At 43.9% G+C, this 16,862-nt stretch overlaps 1 protein-coding gene across 5 annotated transcripts; it reads right to left on the bottom strand.

Annotated features, from left to right (window-relative positions):
* Positions 1-69: 69 nt before the first annotated feature.
* On the bottom strand, positions 70-16,773 carry tom1l2a (target of myb1 like 2 membrane trafficking protein a). Of its 5 annotated transcripts, XM_076086074.1 has the most exons (16): positions 16,656-16,773; positions 12,564-12,648; positions 11,201-11,279; positions 10,802-10,951; positions 10,587-10,721; positions 10,342-10,506; positions 9,972-10,088; positions 9,207-9,340; positions 8,710-8,752; positions 7,686-7,857; positions 7,347-7,461; positions 6,465-6,540; positions 5,588-5,662; positions 3,318-3,377; positions 2,763-2,799; positions 70-2,680 (listed from the first exon to the last, which is right to left on the bottom strand). In XM_076086074.1, the coding sequence occupies exons 1-16, from the start codon at positions 16,705-16,707 to the stop codon at positions 2,535-2,537; spliced, it is 1,641 nt and encodes a 546-aa protein (XP_075942189.1). In that variant the 5' UTR covers positions 16,708-16,773; the 3' UTR covers positions 70-2,534. The 5 variants fall into 5 exon arrangements, 4 of the variants coding, with proteins under 4 accessions (XP_075942189.1, XP_075942186.1, XP_075942187.1 ...); XM_076086071.1 differs by lacking the exon at positions 5,588-5,662; XM_076086072.1 differs by lacking the exons at positions 3,318-3,377; positions 5,588-5,662.
* Positions 16,774-16,862: the final 89 nt, after the last annotated feature.

The raw sequence follows: 16,862 nt of genomic DNA, 5'->3' as shown, positions 1-16,862 counted from the left end.
TGAAGAAGAAGAAGTGAGAGATTGTCACACGGCCCCTTAATTGTAAAATAACCACAAACAGTTGTGAGGTAGAGGTCACACATTGCTAGTGTTTTATTGGGCAGTTATATATACACGTGCAGCAGGTCAAACAAAAATCTGACCATTAGTAACGGCAGAAGACTGCACAGCCACACAGACATGGGACACCCACCGACAGAAAACAAGCCTCTCTTCCATGTCCACCAAACATCTGCTCAATGTTCTGCTTCTTCAGTATTAAGACATTCAATAACCATTTTTGAGATAGCATGTTGCAATCAGGACTTAAGCTTCATAAAAGCGAGTAACACAATACACTGTTACAGATCCAGAGATACGTAACATACAAACAGAAAATTACTCAAGTTCCCTTTTTAAGGATCTCCCGTTACATCTTTAGTAATCCTTTGTTCAGCCTCCATCGTACATTTTGTTATTAAAGTGAACACAATGGTTGATTGTAAATTTAACGCTATTATCTCAGTTACGTGGCAACCATATTAAACCATATGCAACCATACAGCATTCAAAAAAAAAAAAAAAGTTAAAGCTCATTAATCATTAACTTTCCAAAACTAAAATACATTTATATATTCAATCATAATGATTACGCAGACACAAAGTTGCAATTATGTTAAAGTATAACAAATCATGAATATTCCCCTTTAGTGGAAGGTCTATACTGACGACACGTAATGCACAAGTTAGGCTTTTACATCTTGGGATGCCTTGATTGACAAGGCTTTTGGTCTTAAATGGACTAAAACAATCTTCAACGTTAAAACAAACCAGAGCTAAAAAAAAAAAAGAAGAAAGAAAGCTAAAGAGCTGGAATGGAGACAGGATTGCTTTTTGCCTCAAAGACAAACTACAATCAGAGCCACTTTGTTGAAATCAGCCAATCACAGAAATGCTTGGCAGCAGCTGCAACAGGAGCAGATGAATCACAACAGAATGAAAACATCAAGAATGAAAGTATGGCTTTGACTGCACAAATCAAAGAAAGTGTTTCAGCCTCAACCACAAAAAAGATAAATGATAAAAAGGGTTCCTTTTTTTTTTTTTCTTTTTTTTTTAAACATGAACTATGAAAATGCAATCAGGGAATCAAACGATACATGAACCTCTCTGCCCTCTGGATGTTACTATGAGTCTAAATATGTTTAACCAGATACAGAAACTAGAATTCATGTATTTTGAGGTATATAGATTACATAGTTGAGAGTAAGTGAAGATGCACCTATATTAACACAGTGCATTATTCTAAGCTTTACTTTTTGTCTGTTAGTTGATTATGGTGCCAGCGCTAAGTCATGCTGATCCTTTAAATGCCATATTCTGTCTTGCATGAGCGTGTTATTTTTTAAAAGTTTAACTGTCCATCAATCCTCTTATTTGTGAACAAGCCCTGCAATAACACAGTGACAAAAGTTAAGTGCAAAATGAAGTCAATCTAATGACCATTTCCCATCCCCTAGAAAAATATTAAGCATCTTGTAAACGCAAAAGGGAAAAAAAAATAAATAAATACAGACTTGTTTTTGCTTCAAAGTGCACAAACATCAATATAGCAGGGGAAGGAAAAACTCAATACTGGCCGGTCATTAAAGCCTCAACGTTCTTTGGAATGGCTTAAAGTGTTTGCAATTGTTCCAAGGGCGGCTAATTTGTTGTAGCTTTTCAGAGGACTGAAAAGACTCACGGGAAATATTCCACGGGCACGTTCCTTCCCCTTAGCCATTTGAAACGCATAAAGAATCCTAACTAGTGCCTTTTCAGATTTTTGTTTTTTTTATATTCCCTTTGGTTAAAGGAATGCGGGCGTACACTCATCAAGAGTAGCTGTTATACATTTAGCTATTAGCAGAATTAGCCTGCCAACAATAAGCCTTTTGTCCCCGCTGCTTCAGGCAAATTGGGTCATAAAGCCTGTTTCCATTCCACACATATCTCAGTATTAAAAGCAAGACTCGAGCTCTAACTGGAGTATTTTGTGGAGAAAAGCATGGCTGGACCAGAACCACAGCGCTAGTACATAGTACAGAACAAACCATTAAAACAATAAATGCATAAATTAGCAATTAGCTGAATGTAGTCAAACACAATGTAATCCTAATTGTATGCTTTCATACTGACTCAAAGCACTGACCTGCAAGTGAATCTTTTCCCATTGACCTCGCAGTAATATACCACATTTTCAAACCACATCAAACTAGTTAGCTCGTCTTTCTTTGGTGGTGCGTTACAAATGAGATGCAGAGCTGCGAGTAGTACATCCCTCGCTGACAGATTAATACATCCATATATATAGTAGAAACGCAACACAGTCGTGCGCAGTAAACATGTTAAAGCAACAGCGTGGCAAGAGAACGACAAGGAGGTGGAGATCACTTGCTACACCACTGCCAGTCAGCGACGAAATGGGACCCGGAGGGACTGTTAGGGAGGAATCATTTCGGGGTGAGGACCTTTAGATGCCCCTGGAGAGCGACCCGAGGTTCTCCGAGAAGAGTCTACAAGGCAAAGAGGGCATCCTCCGTCCGTTCAGCCTTCTTGTGGGAGCCACCAGCGGCACGAGCGGGGTGAGCGGGGTGAGCGCCGGGGGGAGACGGCAGAGAGTCCGGTGCCTTCGCTCGCTCCTCCAGGAACTTGTCAAACTCTGAGAGAAACAGATGAAATATCAACAAGGCTTCACACACGTTAGAGCGAGTGGAGCATATGCAGCCGTGATCGGTCTGTACCTTCACTGGTCACCCCGTCCTCGGCAGCATCCCCTTTCTATTGAGAAAACAAGTCAGAAGATAATGTACACACACTGGCATCATTAATGGAGTCGTCTTTGTTTCAAAAGAGAGGAATAATAGTGGACAGGACAGTCAGCAACACATTAAGTTGATACTCAAAAGCATCACACAAGTTCCATTCAAAGTCGTTCACGAAGAATCCGTCAATCATTCATCCGTCCACACTTTTTCCACAGGTGACGAGAACAAGGAACCTTCTTGAGCCGGACTCCACAGCCTCCACATGCACATGTTAAGGAACCCATCTTAACGTGACCACCATTAGCACTATGTTAGCATTCGTAAGGCAAACCCCAAAGTGTTATATGGAAGCCATTGGTGGAAATACATTAGTTTACAGTGAATGAAAGGATGCGATGTGAAAGGAAACTAAAGTCAACGGGTGAAACGGGTGAAATGCGCCATCGAAGAAAAACAGAACCAAACCGAGGGGAGAAGGGAGAGAGAGAGAAAGAAGAGAAAAGGATATAAATCAAGGTAAAGAAGTCTCACCACGTCAGCACAGAGCCACTCCTCTATGTCATCCATGACAGAGGACTGCGATACGGGGATCTACGGAGCAAAGCCATGGACAAACCAAGGGGCAGCACCAAAGCCACACAACGGGAAGACACCCAACCCCGACAACAAAAAGAAAAATTATAACACACACACAAAAAAAAAAAAAAAATCACAAGAATAGGAGTCACCAAAGGCTTGGAGAGGAAGATGATTAATGAGAACAAAAAGAAGATTTGCTCAAAAGACACACTCGACCCCTCTCAAGTCTGTGCTCGTATTGTTTCAGCTCAGCTGTCTTCAATGGGTTCAGGAGTTCCCAGGTTGTGTATTGTTCTCATTAGTTCTGTAGTGCTGACATGGCTTAACAGCTGCCGACTAATGTCACACAGCAGTGTTAATTATTCCACATCATTAGTTAATCAGCAAATCGCTTGAACGTGATTAAGAGCTTGATTGGCTGGGAAAAGCTGAAAGCACAGGGACCGTCGAGAGGCGGGGGCAATCCCACGGCATACACATACATGGAGCTAGCGCGCACACACACACACACACACACACACATACACACGAGCGCTGCATGGCGTGGAGTGACTGATGATGTGATGACGCCGCGTCAAAGTGGAGGGCGTGCGTTTGGACACCAAAAGATCGCGGTGAATCAGGACTGCGAGGAAAGTTTGTTGCGTTATTTGCCGGATGAGCAGCATTCTGGGAAATGGCTAAAGTTGCTAGCTAGCTTTATGTTTACACACAATACTTCTTCCACATCCTTTTCCCTGCGATGAAGTCCAAGTCCACATTTGACGTCGAACTGATATCAAACTTGAATGGAGAAAACAAAAACCTTTTTGCTGAGACCCTGCTGTCGACGACAAGAACACGGGTGGGGTTTCCTCGTGAGATAACAGTTAACGCAATGAAGGAGCTTCATTAAATTAAAGGCCAGGGCAGTGAAAGGCATTCACAGGAAGAAAACAACACACGCAGCTGTGTGAACAGGAGAGAAAATGCTGTAGAAAAGTGTGCAATAAGAAGTCTTCTCTTATCAACACTCATAAAAGTCCAAAGTGTAATCCGTTATACTCAAATATTCAGTCATAATATTAACTTAATATGTTAGTGTTAATATTACAACTACTGATCCATATGTTAGTTGATCTATTTCTGGTTAGGGTGAGATGTTAGTTACATCTCGTGTGTTATTTAAGATCCAAAGACAGTTAAGAGGACAGCTGACAAATACTCTCCACTACACAGCAAATCAACCATCCCTTTGCTTGGGCGATGTGCTATCAGCACTTTAACAATGTTCACCATTGTTGATTTAGCCGTGCTGTGTAGCAGAAGTATCTGTACTTCCCTGCTGTGTTAGTGTGTGACCGTTAGGAGATGAATCGGGCTGATGGAAGCTCCCCGGTGACCCGTCAAGCTCATTAACCCGTCTATAAAGGGGCGGCGTCAAAGAGGAACGCATCAGTAATGGGTTTAGTGCCGGTGGAGTGCAATGAAGGTGGGCAATATTGATAATACCCTATACTATTATACAAGTAACTTTATATCACTGCAGCAATAAATATTGTTTTCTGGAAATTAAAATAAATAAACTGGTTGCATCAATAAAATACTGGAGAACGTATGTTTTTGGTTAATCCAATGAATTAAATACTTAATACTGAACTAATAAAGCTTGCTTCATTACGCATTATTGATTTGCAAGATGCCTGCATGACCTAAAACAACCAATAAAGCAGATATTAAAGCGATGGCTACCTCAGCAGAAGCAGGTCGGCAAAGTCAGCGATGGTCGACAAACTGCTAACGTCTTAAAAGGATCATTTGGATATTTTGAAGCGGGGTTGTACGAGGTTCTGTTAGTGTGTGACTTTACCGAATCCTGTGTCGGTTTCTCAAAACTGGGCGCGTGCCAACCGCAGTCTACCGACTACGGATAAGTACCTCAAACAACCCCCACTTCAAAAGATCCAAACTATCCCTTTAAAAGGTATCATCATATTGCCCAACGCTAGAGTGCAACATCTGTACCGACATGGAGGTTGGATGTACTCCGGTGGAAAAGCTTTGGTAATGGTTTCCTGGTACGGGCCTTCCAGGACAGAGCAATGAGATGAGGCTAAAAAAATGAGAGCAGCTCATGAGGGTTATGGATGATGCCGTGGGAGGTTGAGAGCAGGGGTGACGGTGGACATGGGGGAGGGGGGCGGGGATGGGGTAGGAGGACACACTGAGGATGGAGTCCTCACCATTCCTTGGGTAATAAGCCAGCTGTCTATGGGCAGCTCCTGATCTGCTGGGTTATCATCCCCTTTTACACTCGGCTGAATCAACAACAGAACAACACCTTACACAAGAGAAGAAAGGTAGCAGGCCCCACCACAGCAGAGCACACAGTGCAGAGAGAGAGAGACAGGGGGAGGAGTCAAATATGCAAGAGGAGACTGTCATTTAAAAAAAGGGGAGAAAAAGAGGTGAGAAGGTTGATTCCATAAAGATGAAAATGAGGAAAATAAAAAGGTAAAGTAAAAGCACTGTGCGAGGCATAGGGCACCTGACGTGACTTAAAAAAAAGAGATGGTATGCGCAATCACCACTGTGTGTGTGTGTGTGTGTGTGTGTGTGCGGCAGTTCAGAATCGTCTGTGTACATATGCAGCCATGCAAATATATTGCAATGTGTGCTCAGACAGGAGGAAGTTTGATTTTGTGTACAAAGCGATTGGGGTGGAGTTCTCTTTATATTTAACTGAACAGAAAAAGCACTGATATCTGGTTTGAAAAGTTTAAAAAAATCAATTTTTTTTTTATTTAAGTAAAGACAAAACAGCTAGAACTTATGTTTAAATAATCTTTTGAGTGCTCCCTTAGCGGCACGCTTAACGCTTGAACAGTTACCACGTTGCAAGATATTTATTTTAGCTATTCAGCAATAGCAACCCGACGGCCTTTTGTTTGATCAAAGTTCAAGTAGCACCGCAGCGGACTGTAGAACAGTATCACATGCAGGGAGAGACCGAGGACAGACTGGTACAGGAAAGGCTCATCAGCCATGGAAATAACACCAACACCCACGCTCCATATGTGGGTGAACGCTGCGTCACTCTACATGCATCAGTGTACTCACCCCTCCTGTGTTCTGTTGTCTCACATCCAAAGCCGAGGCCAGGCTACCCAGAGCCTGAGGGTCCTCGTACTTTACACTGCGCACAAAACATAAACAGCACAGTTAAGATCATTTTTTTAAAAACACAGTAAAACAGTTCATACTCAGATTATAATGCATTTTATTTCCATGAATATCTGGTCAAATACCAACATTAGGTGAGATTTTTTTAAAGAACAGGAACAATGGTCGGAGTTATTATATTATTCTTGGTCATTTTGCCTTCATGACGCAGCACAGTGGAGAAAGACAGAGAGAGGAAAATGAAATGCAACAATGCTCTCTGGCCAGCAGGGACGTTGCTGTTATGTGGCAAAAAACTGCTGCGACACCGGATTCCCCAAAATACCCTTTTTGCAATTTTGCAGCATTCATCAAGAACAGGAACAAATCCAAAGCACTGGAGAAGGAAAAGTAAATCGACTAAATCGACAATAAAGTGACGCAGCAAGGATGATAAAATATCACTTTACGCATTATTCTCAAATGGGAAACTTGTGCGCCTTGCCCTTACTTCATCACTTTTATTGCTCCACCTTAATGTTCAATTTAACAGCTGAAGGCAACAAGTTGTTGGAAGAGAAAATACCAGATCAACATCCATACACTGGAGTTATTCCAAAGCCATTTTAGCAAATGCACGAGGTAATAATTCACGATAAGCAAGTTAAGGGGTCCCATCAAAAAGTTTAAACTTCATCACACAAAGTGCACATGGGTATATTTTAGATTAGATATAAAAGGTGGTGATGAAAAGCCATTCAATTTAAAAGAATGACACCCTGAATAAAAACATGAGAGGATCCGGGCTGCCCCAGAAGCAAAAGGAAATCTTGAACCTACTTTTTGCGCTGCTCCGCCAAAGAGGTGGTCCTGGTCTGGGCGAACATGTCAAAGTCATCCGGGTTGCGGCCGGGCAGAGAGGACAGGGTCCCGCTCACGCTGTCTGAAGCTACATCTTGGAGAGGGAACGCGAGAGAGGAGAGCAGAAAAGGGGGAGGAGCGAGGAGAGGACGGAGAAAGCAGAGATGGAGGATTATGAAGAAAGACTCAGGACAGAACAGCTAAATGCAGCTAAATGCCAGGTCTGCAGGGACTGAGGGAGGAGGGAGGAGGGATGGTATAGCTCTGGTGAGAGAGTGTATGTGTGTAATAGACTGGATGCCATTTTTTTGTTCTTACCAATACTAGCTAGTGCAGACGAAAGAGAGGCCGTGGTGGGGTTAGGGCCCGGGGAGGCGGCGGCCCCAGCGGTGGATTTGGACGCAGGGCTACAGCTGATCCTGGGCGAGACCACAGCAGGGGAGCCTGGGCCCAGGTCTATCAGGTTGTCCTCTGTGGCCTCATTCAACATCTGAAAAGGGAGCACAGAGAGGAAAAAAGATGGCCGTCAACAATTCAGTTCAAGCAGAAAATTGAGATGAAGAAAGCACATTGAGGAAAATGACATTACTGAGTGTTTGCTTTATACAGAGAGAATACATTGCATCTACTGAAATGCTACAGGATTGACTAGTTACACAATTTGAGACAACATTGAGGGTGAGTAGTTGTGGGTCGGAGGCACAGGAACAGTACAGAGGTTTGTTGCCTAAACATCTGCACAAGACGTCAAGACGGAAGGGAAGGGGAGGACATTTAGTGTCTGGTTTCACACAGTGCTACCGATGGGTCTAAGCTTTAGCTCCATACAGCAGACGCGTTAAACATTCATCACTCTGTTCATCCCCGGCACATTGGCAAGGATTGAACCTGGTACTGGGCACCATACTTGCCTCCATCAGCTGGCCACAACACAAACAGACAAGAGCACACAGAAAGATCAACAGAATGCGAACACAAAATGCGAGACGTAGCGAGAGATGCCCCCGACCCTTCTGGCAACTCACTGACGCTGGCAAACGCACACTCTGAATAGCAGATTGGGACGTGTTCTGCTTTGCTCTTCCAGTTTTGATGAAGCTAAAAGAATGCAATCGACTTGCATGAAGTGTTAATGCTGCTGTGGATTGTGTACGCCATCACTAATAGGAATAAATCATTCACGTATTAAAATGGCTATGTGGACAGATTTGTCTGAAGCATCCCTCACAGCGTCGTTGATATTGGACAAACATGCTAAAAAGAAAAACAGGCGATCCTAAGAGAGCCTTTGTGCGTTTGATTTCTGCTCTTTGAACACAGACTGTGTGTTGATGGTACTCACCCCGTTGTTCTGCGCGGCTCTACCCGACCTGTACCTCTCGTACCTGTGAGCAGAAACAAAACCCTTTGAGTGTTTTTCCACTTTGTGGGGTTCAGATGCTTACACGTCTTTCATCTCCAGAACCCTCATGAAAGAGACATTTTACCAGTTTTGAAGGCGCGGAATGTTTAAAAGGACCGAGTCTTCACACGAGCTCTGGAACTTTGTGGCGTTTGAAATTGCCAAAACAAATTGTGTTCAATCGGTGTTGAGCAAGCTTTCTCGAAAAAAATTTATTTTTCATTGACAAATTTGGGTATAATTACAGCTGGAGCCTCCTATTTAAAAGCATGAATTTAGGTTCTAGTTCTAGTAAGAACCAAATATTTATTCATCTAACATACTGGACCCAGCCTTGATCTCACACATTGGGCTGGTTCTGTTACATTACTGCGCACACTTGGACCCTATTCTGAAGCCCTTGTTGTGCTTTAAACATAAATTCTGATCGACCGTACCTCTCATATCGGAGGAAGATGTTGTTGAGGTCGTCGTTGACGTGTAGCAGCTCCTCGGTCACTTCCTCGTTGGAGACCCGTGAGATGAGCTCGACCACTCTCTGCTGCATAGCCCTGCACGTTCTGTTCAGCTCCTGCAGAGATTGATCAATAGATTAACTATAGAGGATCAAATCGTTTTGTCAGACACATCCACACTATACATCTAAATATGGGGAAATTAACTGTACGATAAATATAATGTAATATTTTTTTAAAGGCATTTCATTTTGAGCAAGATAGAAATATTTGCTCAAATGTGTAAAAAAAAAAAAAAAAAATTGCACCTGACAATTACAGCTGGGCCAGGTCCTTAAAACTGACACAAATACCGGAGTGGCTTTGCCTTTAGGAGATTAAACTCTGCTGGACTTTCACGACTGTTTCCACTAAAAACTAAAGGCACTACGCCCCCTGGTGGGTGAACATAATTACAACACTTTACAGTTGACGTGCCATGTTGGAAAGCTTTCAGAATTAACACATTTTAGTGTGTTGGGAACTCTTATAGTTAATTAGCTTACATGAGCCCATATTCATTAATACAGCTTGAGAAAACCGAACAAATTTGCTTGCTCAAAATCGTCTTCTAAATTTGGATTTCACCTTCATGTTCAACTCAAAATCCAGTCAGATTTATTTCCGTAATAGTTAACTTTGATGAAAAATGTTGAGTCATGACATCATTGGTTAGAATACAGTAGACCTCATTCATGCGCCTCTCACCTGAAGCAGTTCTAGGTCAGAGGCGTCTTCCTGCCCGGGGACCATCTCGGTCAGCATTTCTGACATGACTTTGGTGTTTCCTCTCACTACGTCCAGCTCACTGCGCAGCCGGGCGATCTGAAAGCACAGCAGGTCAGAGGTCATGTGGACACGTTCGGTACCAGCAGTGCTGCAGATGTTCTCGAAGGCGGTCGATTGAGTTGGTCACGATGTCCAGTTGAAATCTTGTAATCCGCTTTAATCTACGCACTTCACAGTTTAATTGCTAAACTCTGGATAAATCTGCTGTATTGACGGACTCTGGTGAAATTAAATAGTGCCGCAGAAAGTACATTTTTGGGGGTCATAGGTTGCTGTTGAAGCCTCTCACCTGTTCAGGGGTAGCTGTGATGGGGCTGGGCACGAGGGAGGCCTGCGTGATAGATGCAGGGGTCAGGGCCAGGGTCGGGATCGGGGTCGGGGCAGGTTTAGGGGTCCCGGCGGCGGGTGCGGCCGGTAGGTACTTGATCATGGCGGGGTCCACCTCTGCTGTACCCTGGAAGAAAAAAAAATACCCCTAAGGACATCGTGTTGTGAATATACATATGCGTTTATACTGCGTTTCTTTCTTCTCACCCTCTGCGGTGTGTGGATGGGAGACAATGCATCCAGGTCGGCCATCGGGAACTCAATGCCTTTCCTCTTCAGTTCCTCATAGATGTGGACCACACCGGTTAGATCGGGGCAACTCCTGAAGGCATCAGCCCAGGCCTGCCACACACGCACAACATTGTGACTTACAATAAACGTAAAAAAAACAAATAGTCCGTTAGCAGAAAAAGCCCCAATACCTGTATAAGCGACAGCACTTTGTCTTGTACGATGGTTGGAGGATTGGTTTTCGGGGAGATGATTTTGACCAACACACCATCGATGAAGTCTCTGTTGGCCACCTGGACGTGAAACCTGTGGCCGCAGTTCTTCACACATGTCTCCAAAACCTGCAGGGAGGGAGAAGAAGATTAAACGGAGACAGAAGCATGGCAGGAGTGCTTTCATCTCTCTCTCACACACACACACACACACACACAGTTAATTAGCAGAGCTACCAGCTCAGAAGGCATGGCTGCTGTGAATAACATGAAGGAGGGGTCAAGTTTTATGCCAGGTGAAATCCTTTAATGTGCCCTACACACTGAAAAGCAACAACAACTTGTTCTGGTGAATGCGATGCCAGTTTAACTCCTCACCGTCAGCGCCAGCATCACTTCTCTGTAGTTCTTGTTGCCCCCGAGTCTCTTCTTCAGCGCCCGCGTGGCGTCTTTCGGCCTGGAGGGGAAAAACAGCAGCGGAGACACAGCTGGATGAAGCGCCCCAGCTGAGAGTAGGCATAACATCTTCGACTTTGTTGGAATGAATTATTTTCCGTGCCACAATAACAGATGCCAGTCGGTCTGTCGGCATAGCGGTTTGACTGAGACAAAGAAGTGCTGTCACGCCATCTGTTTCCCTCTCTTCTTTCTGAGTGACTGTTTTCTCCCAAAGGCAAGTTCAAAGCGGTCCATGTGATAAGACTTGAGGTTGGCTCTCTGCCTCACACTGCCAATCTCTTCACTGCAGATGAGGCGAAATAAGCTCCTTCATGAGCTTTGGAATATGCTTTTTAACGAGGGAGCTGAAGTAGACAGAAATGGATAAAGATGGCGCGCAAAGTCTGATAGCGTCCTCGAACAGCGAGGACGCGAGGAGCTGTGTGTGTGTGTTTCTGATTCAGTGTTAATTGTTTTTGGATGGTGCATCCGTTTTATTATATCTTCCTTAACCCAGTAGCACGTGTTAAGACACCATATGTTCTTAAAAAAGTCATTTTTACTTGCAGAACCTCCGGTTTAACTCCGAGAGCTAACCAGACACTGTGTAACGTCTTTAAGACAAGAAGTTCTGTGAAGCTGAACTCCCTCCGTGTGTGTGCGTGTGTGTGCGTGTGTCTGAGTGTGACAGAGAGGGACCCATGTTGCATGCCAAGACAATGAGTGTGTGTAGGCATGAAGAATTTGAAAAGCAGGGGAGAAAAGGGAAAGTGTTGAGGGAAAATGGAAAAAGACAGATTCCATTATTCCTCATGATAAAAAAAAAAAAAGAAAAAAAAAAAAAAAAAAAAGCTCTGTGCATAACGTCGATATTGGCCGGGATCCCTTGACGATTATATTTATTTAGGGTTACAAAACATTAAAATGCCTTACTGTAGGTGAACCAAAAACTTGTTCTACGATGCATAATTATTTTCAATACTGATAGGAGCAGCGAAAAATGCAAACCAGTACATGCATGCGTTTTTGTTGTAGCTTATGGTCCGACTTAAGATGCAAAATCTACATTGTGTCGTATACCAGCGTTACTGCAGCAGGCTTAATGGGTTCATTCAGTCAGTGACACCTACAGAGAACAACAGGCCGTCTGTGGTGCGGTGTCTGCTGGTGAAGCACAGTGGTAGCCGGAGAGTCACTCAGTCAGCCAGTGGGACCAAACAATGACTGAACAGTTCGGGGACCAGAGGTATTTTCCTACAAAGTGCTGATGAAGCAAATTATAACCCAACAATGATGAACTCACCCCTCTTCTGTCTCGTTTATGATATCGCAGATCTCGATGTTGAGGGTCCAGTCCTCGTTCTGTAGGCCTCCATCTGTGGCCCTCTCTGGAGGAAAACACACAAAAACAGACTATTATATTATTGTATTTAAAACAGTTCCCTATAATGTTGTCAGCACCTCTATTTTGTGTTTCATTGAAGGGTGCCCCTAGAAGTAAATGTAAACATAGAGCCCTGAGTTTACGTCATTATAGTCTTCACTGTAGATTAATCTACACAACAACACACAAATGAAGAAAACATCAGTTTTTATTTGATTTACAGTAACATGTGTTGTGAGACAGGACGCTGGTGGCTTTTCACACAGACCTGTTAACAACCCGACATAATGTCACTTAAAATGCAGACAATAATATACACGACCGCCTGCAGATGGTTGAGTTTTAGTTTTATCTGATTAATAAGTGATGAATAAATCTTGGCTTCTCAACGACAAAAACTTGAGGGCGACCGGCACTGAAGTACATTTTTTGTTTTTAGACCTCATCCACGGTTTACGCCCCGCCAGCTGTCTCGCTAGTAAGCATGAAGCTGGATCTCGGTCGGGCTCGGCTGTCGCCTGTGCTGAAGTCGATGCACACCAATTAAAGCCACGCATGGTTTACATAACATCGAAAAGTGAAAACTGTTGTGTAAGCAAGTCAGTGAGCAATGTCTCTTTCTCTAATGTCTTCTTTCATAAAAGCCCCTATAATCTTGGTTTTGAATCCTTTTTCCCTGTAACATTATACAACATGTATATAACTAAACAAGCAACAGTTTAAGTAAATTAAATAAAAACCTGTCAAGAGGTAATTTATTAGTCTTCAACACTAATCTGCTCCTGTAGGACTGTGTGGATGGAGTTTGATCCGATTTGATTGAAAGCGACCAAACAACCCACTACCCGTCATCAGACAGGTGTTGCTGAATTCTGATTGGTGCGCGGTACGTGACGTCACCTTTTACTGACAAGAGACACGCCCACTTCAAACTAGTGGGCAAAATAGAAATACAGAAATCTCTCGTGAAAATGAACAAACTGCTCTAACTTTGAAAAAACAAATCCTTCAGAAAATACTGTGCTCATGCAGCATCCCTTCACTCACAGCATGAAGATGATGAAGAAGACGTGTTTTTGGGTTTTGCTTGGATGTACGTTGTTCTGGCTTTGTCAAGAAAACACTCATGAAATAAAATATCGTTCACCACCTGTTGCTCAACAGTCAGCTAGAGAGCTGGCTGTGTGTTCATAACTCTTATATCAGCTGAAAAAGCAAAGCCACGGAGGCTTTTTAAACTCCACCCGATTTATTATCATTTTGGCAACAACCAGGAAATAATGCGATCCAGACCGTGAGGAGCTACAGGGATGAACTGGCAGCGCAGTCATCGCTGCGTTTCCTCGCTCTGTCTCCTCCTTATCCCCCGAATCCATCCATCATGTCAGTGAAAGCTGATATCTATCAGGACCGCTCGTCATCTGAGCTGTGGCCGAGTTCCCGTGACTGACACTCGATGGATTCTCATTAGACGCTTCTTGAGCTTGGACGGGAGGAACTTCTCTCCCCCTGAAGCCCAGAGGCCCCCCGAGCAGGCTGTCATGCCCAGGCCAAGAGCCTCTCACTGGGCCGTGTGCCTTCCTTTTGGGAGGCCCAACATTGAACAAGCCAGGCAGCCATGACTTATTCATGCTCCATCTCCCAGCTCCAATCAACTTGTCACAGACTGGGCAAGAACCCAGAGTTCCCACCTACAAACACACTTATACACGTTTCTTTTCTTGTCTTGTGTTCAAGTCTGCACATAAAGCATACGTCTGGGGGACTAAAGCAGCTAGTGCCGCTGGGACATCCCATGTAATCTCCTTAATGGATTGTCAGGTCAGAGCACGAGGTGGCAGAGGAGGGAAGAGAAAACTAATCTCTCCATGTGAAATGAGCTGGGAAGGATGGTGAACAATCGGAGCCTTGCTAATGAAGTTAAATGTCCTCCGAGTGCATTCATTCATTCATGGTGTTGTGTCTTACACCACCCCCCCGGTCCTGGGAATCAACCAGTGAAGCCAGTCGATCACATGGCTTTAACGGTGGCAGGCTGTGCCATCCACCGACAACAAAGCCACAAATCTTTCCCCCGTCCTGGCCCCACCTCGACACGTTTCGGTCCTTTTTTTTTTTAGACTTAAACATTTTCAATTTGTCTTCTGTCTTTGCTCATTTATTCCTTCACTACGTGCCTCAGCGATAGCAGCAGTTTGACAATGGCTGGTCGCCTCTGGTGATGTACAGAACTCCCGAGACACAGTATTAACCAGCACTCAGTGGAACTTTGTCCGGTCAAATAGTGGAAGAAATTAATGAACTAATGCATTGCAAATACCACTCACTGACTGACGGACTGCAATGAAGAGGAGACAAGAAAACTCATTCACCACCTCTAAACCCCTCCACCGCCTTCTCAGTCACTGAAGGACATGAAACAGCTCTACAAAGTTCCTCTCTAGCATCCCTCAGCATCCGTTCTGTCGATCTCTCTCTGAATGTTTCAGGTAAGCTGATCCTTCGCCCTGCTGCTGCTGTGGTGTACAATACCACCGCAACAGCCAAACAGATAGCCCGGCTGTACAACTCAGTGCAGCAACTCGACCGCAGAGATCAAGCAGGAGATACAGCACATCTCTGTGAAACCCGAGAAGTGCTGCCTACAACAAACCCATGGATGTGGCCTAGTAAGTCTATAGAAACAAAACGCTTGAGTCGACGCTCACAGTCGGTAGCGGAGGGCCGGTGTGAATGACGTGGCACAAAGCAGCGGACCAGCGGGTGAAGGACAACACTCACAAAAGGCCGGTGGACAATTCAAAGGCTCGCCAACTCCCATGGACATCCGTCCTCCAAACGTTCTATCCAGAAGCTTGTTTAAAGCACCGCATGGTTATCTACTTTCTATCATTGAGGGACTGAAAAACAGATTAGGGAACAACATGAGAAAGTGTGTCATCGACATAGACAGGCTCCTTATTTATAAAAGAGCAGTACTGACTGCTTCTGTGAAGGTAAACACAGATCAACATTGTGACAAATGAATGTTTGTTCCACATCTGTTCTGCAGGGACGTGACTAAACAGGAATTAAACAGGAAATGCCGCTTAAAATTATTTCGGGTCATTTACACAACTGTGTAAACACTGGCGTTGGAAATCAATTCAACACTGTTATACAAATAAAGAGAGTGCATGTTATTATAGTCGAGCAAAGACTAAGTTAAGTCAATAGGAAAGGATCTATGATAACCCAAGATGAGGAATTTAAAAAGAGACAGAAGAGTAATGATGTTGTTGTTACAAAGTGCACTGGGGTGGGTGATATTCAGGCAATCTAGAGAGTTTCTCATCAATGAGCCTAATTACATTTTAATTAAACTGATATGTAAACAACAACAACAAAAAATAAAAGTAAATTGTTGCACCCAAACTACAATTTCACATTATCAGACCAAACGCATCTCATCATTTATATTATTCTGTCGTGATAAACGCGCAGAGAAGCCTTGAGGACAACTGTCAAAATGCAAAGATGAATACAACCACACCAGCCACACCAAAGGGATGTGGTGGACCACATGCCTCTCTTCTCCTCTGCAGCACCGCAGCACACAGCCTTAAAACGAAAACCAACCCGGCTGACCGAGCAGAGTGGTCAACTATTGTTCAGGGAACTAAGGACATATTGAACTTGGCTGAGGCTCTGCCAGACACTTTGAGCCATGTCACTAACCACGTCATTCCCTGTCATTTCATTTCCTTGAGAAGTGCATTTGTCTACATACATGGAGAGTGACATGCAGTTAACGCACTTGAGCTTATAGCGGACTAAATGAGGTTAGCTCTGGCTAACATTAGCCGAAAAGCTAATTCCAAGTAGATGACGTCTGCTGCGATGATGCTTGCTAGCTCGCTATTTTCGTACCGTAAACCCTAAGTAGCAATACACCAATGTCTGCCCACGTTCAAATGATGTACGGTGGAGAACGTATCACATCTCTGATACATAATTTCAAGGCGAACGTACCTATACATTGGCCCACGGGAGTGCTGTACGGATTTCCAAGTAAGAACTCCATTTTGACAACAAACAATCCGCTCGGGATAATGACGGAGCTTAAGGCCCAGAGGTGATACTAAGTCCCGCCCACAGAGGAATGCCATTGGTCCATAAAAGGGAGCGTTTAACACAATTGGTTGAAATCAATGTCGGTCAGATTCAGCAACTGAAGTT

Source organism: Anarhichas minor, unplaced genomic scaffold (assembly GCF_050575085.1).
Source record: "Anarhichas minor isolate MPS153535 unplaced genomic scaffold, ASM5057508v1 ptg000007l, whole genome shotgun sequence".
In the NCBI taxonomy this organism is placed as follows: Eukaryota; Metazoa; Chordata; class Actinopteri; order Perciformes; family Anarhichadidae; genus Anarhichas; species Anarhichas minor.
The sequence above is the reverse complement of the archived record's forward strand: the minus strand, read 5'-3'. Positions and strand labels throughout refer to the sequence as shown.